The following is a 10,976-nucleotide window of genomic DNA, read 5'->3' as shown; positions in this document are numbered from 1 at the left end:
TTAATAATGAGGCTGTGATGGCTGAATTTTTTGTTGTTGTTGTTTTGTTTTGTTTTGTTTTTTTGGCATCTGTCAGATGGCCCAAGGCCACGTCCACAGATGACAATATCAGAAAACTGGTTGTGAGTTCCAGAGATGGTAAAAGGGAGGCTCCAAGTTCAACAAAGCTGATAGAGCTCTCAAATCACTTCTACCCAGGGAGCCGATGATAGAAATTCACTTAAATAAAACTCTTGTCTCACTGCAGGATAGGTACACGTAAATAAACCTTGGTGGAGAATGTGAAAGAGAAACCAAATCCGAATACCCTAGACTGCCTAAATCGGGTAAACATTATTTACCCTCAGATGCTTGTGGACTTCTGATTCCCATTTAAACCAGGGTGAGGGCTGATTCATGTGCCTCTCTAAATGCCAACCACACTTGCCTCATATACAGTGTTTCTGAAATAAGTTTCATATCTTATAATGTGACTTGATTAGTCTTGCGATTTTTTTTTTTTTTTAATGTTGCATAAAACTAAGTCTATGCATTGATGGCCTGAGTTTTTTCTGATGTTCATTCTGAAGATGTTTCCACCAAGGAATGCTTAACACGGAGCGGTCAGGGTCTGGGAAAATTTTCTTACATCACACACAAAAATAAATGGCAAGTAAATGACACATCTAAAAGTACATAAAACCCAGGCATCCTATCAAAATATTGTTAGAGAACAGAGGAGACTACGTCATAAACTTAGGGGAGGAAAGTATATTTTATGAATCACTCCAAAATCTAGAATTAATAGGGTAAAAGATGGGCAGATGACGATGCAATGACCTCAGACCCTTTTAAGGATTAAATAGTAGTCATTAAAAGAGGATGGCGACATTAGCTGATTTTTCAAAATCATTTTCCAGCCTGTATGCATGATGTCCCTGCTAAGCAAGAATTGAAAATTAGGAAAAAGAACAAACAGAGAAGCATGACTTGGTGTCCTCTCCTTTTAGGCGTCCACATGTTAAGGGCAGCAGAATGGCTCCGTGGGCCAGCCTCGTGACTGCCCCAGGCTCTAATGCCAGTAGTGGACCGCCGGCTTCCTTCTACCTCACTGGGATTCCCGGCTCTGAGAATGTGCAGCCCTTCCTCTCCCTCCCCTTTTGTGTGCTCTACCTGACGGGCACCGTGGGCAACTGCACAATCCTTCACATCATCCACACTGACCAGCGTCTGCACGAACCCATGTACTACTTCCTGGCCATGCTCGCCCTCACCGACCTGGGCATGTCCATCTCCACTCTGCCAACAGTGCTGAAAACCTTCTGGTTCGATGCGAAGGAGATCGAGATAAACGCGTGTGTGGCCCAGATGTATTTCATCCACACCTTTTCTCTGATGGAATCAGCCGTGCTCCTGGCCATGGCCCTTGACCGCTACGTTGCCATTTGCGATCCTTTGAGGTATTGCAGCAAGCTCACCCCCCGACGCATTGTCTACATAGGGGGCTTCATTGTCATCAGATGCTCTCCTGTCCTCCCTGTTATTCTTGTTCGCATTCCCAGACTTTCCTTCTGTCACTCCCACGTCCTCTCCCACTCTTTCTGCTTACATCAAGATATCATCCGTTTGGCCTGTGCTGACATCTCGTTCAACGTTCTGTTTGGCTTGTTTGTCGTGGTGTTTTATTGGGGTGTAGACGCTCTAGGAATTTTTTTATCATATGCTTTCATCTTCCGCTCTGTGCTACGCATCGCATCCAAGAGGGGGAAGCTCAAAGCCCTCAACACATGTGCCTCTCATATTTGTGCTGTGCTTATTCTCTACGTGCCGATGATAGGGTTATCCCTGGTGCATCGCTTTGCAAAACACTCTTCTCCCGTGATTCACGTCACCATGGCCAATGTTTACCTGTTAGTTCCACCTGTGCTCAACCCAATTATTTACAGCATCAAGACAAAGCAGATTCGCCAGGGTTTCCTAAGGATACTATTCTCCAAAAGGGTTGGGCTTGCTTCCACTTAGAAGGCACGAGATTCCCTGATATCTGGACCTTTGAATTCGTGTTCTTCATTCTGAAGATAATCAGGTTAGGAATTCTTGCTCACATTTGGTGCATAATAATTCCATGATAGTTGATACATTCTACATGTCCCTCCAAAAAAAAATTGCATCTGTTTCTATCATTATTTCCTAGCTTTAAAGCATCTCAAATTCCTTGTGTCAGAAGGTTTAGTAAGAGGGAATTTCTTTCATTCAAATATTTTATGGCGATATTTTCACCTTCAGGTTTGAAGAGACGTCTGATTGTCCATGTTAAAACACAAGTTAACTATTCAAAGTTTAAAAAAAAATAATGTTTGGTAGAGTTGGTGTTGATAATTAGGTACATTTTGTTATTTTCTTTCCATTAAGACAAAGTGGACTTCATTGTTATTCTTCTTCTTTTTTTTTTTGCATTTTAGGGCTGCACCTGCAGCATATGGAAGTTCCCATGCTAGGGGTTGAATCAGAGCTGCAGCTACCAGCCACAGCAACACCAGATCTGAGCCACGTCTGTGACCTACACCACAGCTCATGGCAATGCTGGATCCTTACCCCACGGATCGAGGCCAGGGATCCAACCCACATTCTCATGGATACTAGTTGGGTTCATTTCCACTGAGCCACAACAGGAACTCCCAACTCTTCATATTTTGCCTCAAACCATAATCAGATGGATGTTTGAATTTAGAGATGGAATAAATAAAACTATCACATTTCCTTGTTTCCTCTGCTTCTTTTGATATGGTTGTCAGAAAACGCTGGGCAATAACTGCCTAGAGTTCGTTTTCTTCCGTGGGGAAAACTCAAGACAAATCCAGACCTCACACCAAAGGAGCTCTGTATACTCATGAAATGGGGTTAAAAAATCAGCATCACTTTGTTAGTGTACACGCCTATTAGGCAAACCCTCTCAGGAGTAGAACTTTAAACAAATTAGAACAAGAGAACCGTCAGCACCTAAGATCCTACTGCCTCGCGCAATTCCCTAGGAAATAAGAGGAAACACATTTTCAGCATTCAAGGTTAAATTCACATTTTAATGGAAAATAGAAATGCATCTAAGGCGATTAGAAAGAGAGTTCTCAGGGAACTCAAACTACTTATTTTTGTACAAATACTATATTAAATCACTCCCCTAACACCCCCCCCATTGGTTAAATAGTGGGGAGCTGAAAAAGGTAAGCAGACACTTTTTATGTAATATTATGTCTGGACAATTCGAAAAGAAGGAAGAATACAGCATATAAGTTAAAAAATTTAAACTATACAGAATCACGTTTTAAAAAATTCATTTAGGAAGTAAACTTATCTCAAGGAACACAACAAAAATAGACATCAAATTCTTAAGTTCCAAATGAATTTAAAACAAAACAGTCTGTGAAAATATAAAGATGAAATCAGATAGAAGGCAGATTTTATAGCAGCTGGGGCCACTGAATGCTGGAGAATATAAAAAGGAATAAATAAATACTGGCAGTAAGGCTTATCCATGGCAAAAGCATTAATGTATTGTGGATATGTGGAGTCTGAGCTCCAGGGTAAATCACAGGCGACCCCATCTACTCTGCTCTGTGTGCATCAGCTCTTCAGGAATTTATTCAGCTTCCCTTCATAAGAGAGTCCTCTCTTCTCATCTTTGTTTGGGCAGACTTGCTCTGTCTTCTCCTGACCCTTCCTCAGTCTCAGCTTCTTCTCACTGTTCTATGGGGAAAACTAAATATGCGAAGACTTACTTGAAACGGCATCTTCTACACTTGGGCAAGTCTCTCTTTGAGATGAACCCCCTCCCCATTTGGGGGGAAAAGACAATTCATTTAAAAACTGAACATCATACTTCTAGTCATGTTTTAAACTACACGTATTAAAACTTCAACATATAATAAACTCGCGGATTGTGTTCGTGATGCTGACAGACAGTGATAGAGAGTGACGGAGAGATGTAAATATGTAAATGAGGTGGACATTTCTCTTTTCTTTTGCTTAACTTGCTGTCAGGAAAAATACGCCTTGCTCAAACTGGATTATTGATTGATTTTTTAAAAATTTTTTTGGGGGGTGTTTTTTTGAAATCCTTATAATTTAAAGAATTTATAAGTGGGTCAGAGGTCATTGAACATATGTGAGCAAGATTCAGGAAAATCAAATCCCAAATCCAAGAAGATATATGGGTATATAAATATATATGTACCATATTAATATAATAGTACATAGCATATTACTATCGTATTATAGAAGGGACTTTGCTGCCATTGCTAGTCCTGACGTGACAAGGGGGAAATGAAAATTACCAAGACGCGAGAAGGACACATGAGGAGGACACCTGGCATGAGCGTTCTGTTTCTCGGGAGAGATGCGATGAGCATGTGGAAGCCCGAGGGAGGGCTTGGTGGGGAGTCAGGGAGTAGACACGGCGATGGTATGTTCTCCTGTGTTCTTGTTTCCTGCCGTTTCCATCACCGACCAAGTCAAACCAGAAGTCACAGAGTAAAGACACCTGTTGATGCAACTCTTTATGGTCAGGACACAGAATAAAGTCGATCTGAAAGAGAGACGAAGGATGCCTTCTCCTCAAAACCACCCTGCCTTTCACAAACTATAGAAATGATCCCTGAAAGTACAGTCTTCCACTCTGCCTTTCAGCTGTGTAGTGACTCCCAGGCTTTGTGCTCTATGATGTGGTCTATCTGTAGCTCTCAATGTGGATGTTTCCCCATCACCTTCACCCCATCATGATGACTCATTCAAAGTTGAGTTTGTGACCTAGGCTGCCAAAAATGGTGGCAATGGCAGGTGAAATTGCTCATTTAGCTTCTCCTATGACATTCCTGAGCTATATACATATGGGCCTTATGGTAAAGGAGAGTGGTTGCTGACTGATAATAATCCTTTACCTTTGGGATCCTGGATCATATCAAACTTCGATGACGTCAGAGTGATTTGCGTTAAAATTAAAAAAGTATGTAAGGAAATTCTGGGGCATTCGGTGCCCATGACGGCAGTAAGGTCACCTCACTTCTTTGGTACTTTCACAAGGAGACTGAGGTTGGAGATGTGAGGTTTTCTGTAGAAAGTGGAAGGGTAGACGGAACCTCTTATTTTCATGGACTAGTAGTGGATGGTAAATTCCTGTCATAACTAAATAAATTTTCTTCATTAGAACTGTGCTACTGGGATAATTCTGTTTTGTTCAATGTCTGAAAGAGCCAGTGCTCAATGAATATATTAAACATGAGAGTACCCAAAGATTAGAAAACTTTGACACATATGCAGTAATAATATCTTAGTCGAGTGAAGAGATGAGCGTGAACATTCGTAATTAAATGCATATTACCAAGTTCAAAACTAGAGTGAAAAAGATGAACAGTAGAAGATATTTTTAAAGGAAATTTCTTTACTCCACATTTGGAAGTCAATATTGTTGACAGACATGGGGAGTTTTACTCACCCTGATTAGAGATTTCTTAGCATTCAGTAGCCCACCTGCCCGCCTTTCTGCATGGCTTAATCACCAGTAGACCTCTAGAAGTCAATGTTGTTGACACCATAAGGAGTTTTATTCACTGAGTGGAAGCTTCTTTTTATAATCAGACCAAATGTATCTAATCCGTTTCATCAGGCAAAGAACCTGTGGCACAATGGATAAGGTACCACCCTATAGAGAATCAGATTTGAGAGATCACAATACTTATGACCTTTAACGTAGGTCTTAATTTTTAGAGCAGTTTTAAGATTATAGCAAAATTGAGTTAATAGAGACTCCCCGTATACTCCCTATTGTAGTAGTTTTTAGGTATGCATTTCACTTTAGTGAGTTTCATTTTCATCTAGTGCGTAGCAGTAGGACCAAACGAGGCACTTCCAGCTCTTTGGTTATGGACTCTATAGCCATCCACGCTTTGTCCTCAATAAGTCCCTCTCACTGGCTGCACCACAGCTGAGATTCTTTACCAGGATACAAACTAGCATTTTGTCTCATGTTGCCCCACATCATATATTCCAGACACTGAGGTGGTGCATAGTTGAGACTCTCTGTGGACTTCTTGCTTTGAATTCCTGAACTGCCATATCCGGAAGAGTAAAGGAAGGGTTTGGGGAAAGGCCATCAACTGAAATAGTGGCACGGACAGGGTTACAGGCACTGTCCTGAGTTTCTCCTGGGGCCCGTGTCTCTAAGGACTGGAGGCAGACTTATCAGCTCATCCTTTTTGCTTTGCGTGTTAGAACCGTCTCTTGACAAGAGGGACTCTTCTACCGAGTAGGTGAGGACTGGGAAAGATGAAAGTGGGAGGTAATAGAAGAATATAGAGGGGGGTTTGAGAGACAGAAGAGAGCAGGGCAGACGCCTCAACTATGGGAAGGAGGGCCAGGAGACGGATTCAGGAAGGGAGAGGTTCTTAGTTCATTACGGGACATAATTTCTCCAAATCCCTTCACTGTTCACACCCATGCACACAGCATTCAAGTCAGACTCAGACGTTCAGATGAGAGTCGCCTTCTGTGCTCTAGACGTTCATGGTACGTGGTCTGTCTGTCCGTGAGCAGGAATGCTCACACAGGGGGAAGGACTAGTTCCAGCTATAACACGAGAGAAATTCCAGAATAAGGTGGGGTTACACCAGAGAAGCGTCCAGTTCTCTTCCAATCCCAAGTACCAGTGATTTTTAACATGACCTTACTTATGAACTATGTTTTAAACCACATATTATGTGCATCCTCCAGATTCTGGAGTTTATGAACTCTCTCCACAAACTCCTCTTGCCTCCTCTGGCAGAGTCCATCGCCAGATGATGTGCATGAGTTTCAAATGGCAGGATCGGGAGCAGTAGGAGCTGGACTGTCCACGTGAACCGCTGCAGCAATAAAGAGCTTGAGAAGTAGCAGATGGATCAGACACTAGTGAATGTATGAGGTGTAATGAGTATTTCTGCTGTCACTTCAGAATGCTGATGTGACTGCTCTGGTTCCTCTTTCCCAGAAGTGCCCAAGATCTCATTCTCTTTTTGGTGACATTGCTTTTTCTATCCTGGACTCTGTTTCTTTGTTGTTGTTGTTGTTGTTGTTTATTTCCCAAAATGGGCACTGAGTAAAACAAGGTATATGTATGTAGTGCCATCCTCAGGATCAGGAGAATTTCAGAGTGAGTAAACAGATCAGGATGCACTTTATGTCTGTGTCTGTACTGAATCTTTACTGGATGAAAAGGAGATGAAGCCGCTGGGATTCGTCTTCGACTCAGCCGACCGGGGGCACCTTCGTGAGATCGACACTCACGGAGCTCTTCTCTGCAGGAGGACACACCACGGTCTCCCGTGTCTTCCTCTTGCCCGTATCCTCCAGAGAGTTACTGTTACTGTTGGCATCGTCATTACTGTTGTTGTCATCGTCACCACTGTCATCATATTTTACCCACAATGTCTCCTTTCCCCTTGCACATCCCATCAAATTGCTACTACCTTCGCTTTACAGAGGAGGCAGCTTTGGTTCAGAGAGGAGAACAAGAAGGTCAGGTGGTCAAAATTAAAGTGAATAAGACATTGAGACCGGAATATAGCTTAGGTTAATGACGTGGTGGCAGAACCAGAGTAACAGAGTCTAAAGTAGGGAAAGGGTGCATGGCTGTCACCTTAAAACCTCAGTCAAGGTTATTGAGATGACCAGAGGTGCTTCAGATTGGCCTCCAGATCAGCTATCTTACAGTTTTGGTTTTGGGGTTTTTTTTGTCTTTTTGTCTTTTCAGGACCACACCTGCGGCATATGGAGGTTCCCAGGCTAGGGGTTGAATCAGAGCTGTAGCCACCGGCCTGCGCTGCAGCCACAGCAACGTGGGATCCGAGCTGTGTCTGTGACCTACACCACCACTCACAGCAAAGCTGGATCCTTAACCCACTGAGCGAGGTCAGCGATCGAACCTGCAACTTCATGGTTCCTAGTCGGACTCGTTTCCGCTGCGCCATGACGGGAACTCCCATAACTTACAATTTTCAATGAAACTTATGTTTACTCCTTCTTGGCAATAGTAGAGAGAGGTTATAATTTCAGAATAAAAATGGGCTGAATTTACCAAGCAGTGAGATGGAAAGAACCAGATTTCGGAATTTGGAGTATGGAATAGAAATTGGAAAAGAATCAACAAAAAGAAGGGACGATACTGGAAAATCTGGGTTATCCTTAGTCCCAGCGTGGACAGGAGGGTGAAGGAGACAGACCGGAATCTGGGGAGGCGACAAGCCAGGCAGAAGGAGGAAAACGGCAGGATTGTAACGAGTAGCAGTTCAGACAACATGTGGGCAGAACTTAAATGTAACATGAACAGTCGGAAAGACTAGACGTGGATACGGAATTTATTTATTTGATGTCGTGCTTATGGATCTTTCACATCCTAGAAAAGTATGACGTATCCCCGGGGAATATCTTCTGCAGCCAGGGTTTATTTACATGGAATTAGAGCAGATTGAAGGGCACTGGATGTCTCAAAAACCGAAGGAGACTTTACACGATGGCAAGATCGTGACTTAGGTCCACACAGCAGCTGATATGTGGATGTTTATAGCAGCCTTCTTGGTGATGGCCAAACGTGAGAAGCAACCAAAATGCCCTTCAGTAGGATTAGCAGTAGTCCATCTAGACAATGCAATATTATTTCATGGTAAAAATACATGCGTTCTCAAGGCATAAAAAGAGAAAAAATTTAAATACGTGCTAAGTGAAAGAATCCAGTCTGAAAAGGCTACATCCTGTATGATTCCCACTATATGACCTTCTGGAAAACCCCAAACTATGAAAATGGTAAAAAGATCCACAGCTGCCAGGAGTTGGGGGCCAGAGAAAATATGTGATACTATAATGATGGCTACACACCATTACACCTTTGTCCAAACCCGTGGAATATGTAACACCAGGTGTGCCTCTCATGTGAACTGTTGACTTTGGGGGATTTTGACGCGTCAGTGTAGGTTCAGCCACTTAACAAAAGGACCGCTCTGGTGGGGGATGGTGACAGTGGGGGAGGCTGTGCATGTGGGGGGCAGGGAAGACATGGGAAGTTGCTATGCTTCTCAGTTTTGCTGTGAACCTAAAACAGCTCTAAAAAACAAAAGTCTAGGAGTTCCCGTGGTGGCTCAGCAGTAACAAACCCAACTGGTATCCATGAGGTTGTAGATTCGATCCTTGGCCTTGCTCAGTGGGTTAAGGATGTGGTGTTGCCCTGAGCTGTGGTGTAGGTCGTAGATCATCTGAGTCTGGCGTTGCTGTGGCTGTGGTGGAGGCCAGCAGCTTCACCTCGGGTTCGACCCCTAGCCTGGGAACCTCCATATGCCGTGGGTGCGGCCCTAAAAAGACAAAAAAAAAAAATTTTAAATGGGAGATAATCTGTCCCATGAATTGTAAATTCTCAAACCAGTATTTTGATGAACAAGAATGCTTGAAAAGCGATAGATAATTGGCTTTGTGAGAGGTGGCTCACCATTCTTATTTCAGAGATGTTTTTCTTGACGACAGAAGAGGTACTGGAATTTGGTGTCTGAGTAGAAAAAAGATTTAGTGTCAAAGTGATTCCCCTAGGATTTTTGTGGAGCATTATTTGGGCTTATTTTATCTGGTTTTGGCTTTGAATCATGTTTCTACTCTATCTTTCCACTACCCCTATCAATTCTTTTTCTTTTCTTCTCTTTTCTTTTTTTCTGTAGAAAAAGCCAGTCTTTAAATGACTGATAAGTCTGAAACATAATAGGAAGAAGATTCTGCCTAAAATCAGATCAGAGTCAGTTGTGCTTTGCTTAACATTGCATATAAAAATTACATCTTTTGGCTGCGGCAAAGGCTGGCAGCTATAGCTCCGATTTAACCTCTACCCTGTATGTCACAAGTGTGGCCCTAAAAAGCAAAAAAAAAAAAAAAGTGACGTCTTTTAGGGAGTTCTCATTGTGCGTCTCAGAGATAACAAGCCTGACTAAGATCCATGAGGATGTGAGTTCAAAGCCTAGCCTCGCCAGTGGGTTGGGGAACCAGCGTTGCTGTGAGCCATGGTGTAGGTTGCAGATGTAGCTTGGATCCCATGCTGCTAGGGCTGTGGTGTAGACCAGCAGTTGCAGCTCCAATTTGACCCCTAGCTTGGGAACTTCCATGTGCCATGAGTAAAGCAAAAATATATATGTGTGTATGTACTTTATAATTTTTACTAGTCCCATATAGTTCCAAGCCTATCTTAACCTGTGTTTAGCTCTTAGGGATGCTGGGTCCAACACTCAACTGCCGTTGGAGCTGAGTGTCTGTGGACACCAGTCCTGTGGTCACCGTTACGTATGCGCCGATGTCTGAGGAAGAAGAGGGAACCTGTGGACCAATTCTTGCCTGCCTTCTGCAGAGGCGCCTCCCGGGTGTGCTAGTGCTGCTGGAAAAGCTCTCAAGCGCAAAGACGTTTCATATAAGTCACTGCAGGTGTCTTTCTTTCTTCCTTCCTTTCTTTCTTTCTTTCTTTCTTTCTTTCTTTCTTTCTTTCTTTCTTTCTTTCTTTCCTTCTTTCCTTCCTTCCTTCCTTCCTTCCTTCCTTCCTTCCTTCCTTCCTTCCTTCCTTCATTCTTTTTTTCTTTCAGAAAAAGAGCTAAGGTTAGAACAGTAACTCTGCCGAAGGATGTTCCCAAAGAAACAAACAAAATGCAGACTGTAGTCTGGAGTGGGCTGCGTGTGTGCCACTCTTTGTGTCTTTAGAACAGTGTTGTCCCGATTCAGAACGTACGGGCATAGATTTGCATCTGGATGCGGAAGGGAATTCTGGTTATAAAAGTGGGTATTTTCCTGAACTGACAAGTCAGCAATGAAGTGGAGACAGAAAGGACAACTCGAGAATGTGGGGATGAACTTAGGAGGGATTAAGGACAGAATGAAGGTTTGCTTTGTTTTGTTTCTGCGACACAGATGCTGATCCTGCCATCGCCCCCGCCCCGCCCGTTGGGATG

At 43.0% G+C, this 10,976-nt stretch overlaps 1 protein-coding gene across 1 annotated transcript; it reads left to right on the top strand.

Annotated features, from left to right (window-relative positions):
- Positions 1-1,014: 1,014 nt before the first annotated feature.
- LOC110255340 (olfactory receptor 51G1-like) lies at positions 1,015-2,001 on the top strand. Its single transcript, XM_021062233.2, has one exon. The coding sequence runs from the start codon at positions 1,015-1,017 to the stop codon at positions 1,999-2,001; it is 987 nt and encodes a 328-aa protein (XP_020917892.2).
- The last annotated feature ends 8,975 nt before the right edge of the window (positions 2,002-10,976 follow it).

Source organism: Sus scrofa, chromosome 9 (assembly GCF_054392235.1).
Source record: "Sus scrofa isolate SSC_HxYL_T2T_F1_AM1 chromosome 9, Sscrofa_HxYL_maternal_Yorkshire_Landrace_v2.0, whole genome shotgun sequence".
NCBI lineage: Eukaryota > Metazoa > Chordata > Mammalia > Artiodactyla > Suidae > Sus > Sus scrofa.
Note: the sequence above shows the minus strand (reverse complement) of the source record. Positions and strands in the feature narration are given on the sequence as shown.

Excerpts from the sequence above, each read along its gene's own strand:
- LOC110255340 (XM_021062233.2), top strand. The coding sequence starts at position 1,015 with ATGGCTCCGTGGGCCAGCCTCGTGACTGCCCCAGGCTCTAATGCCAGT.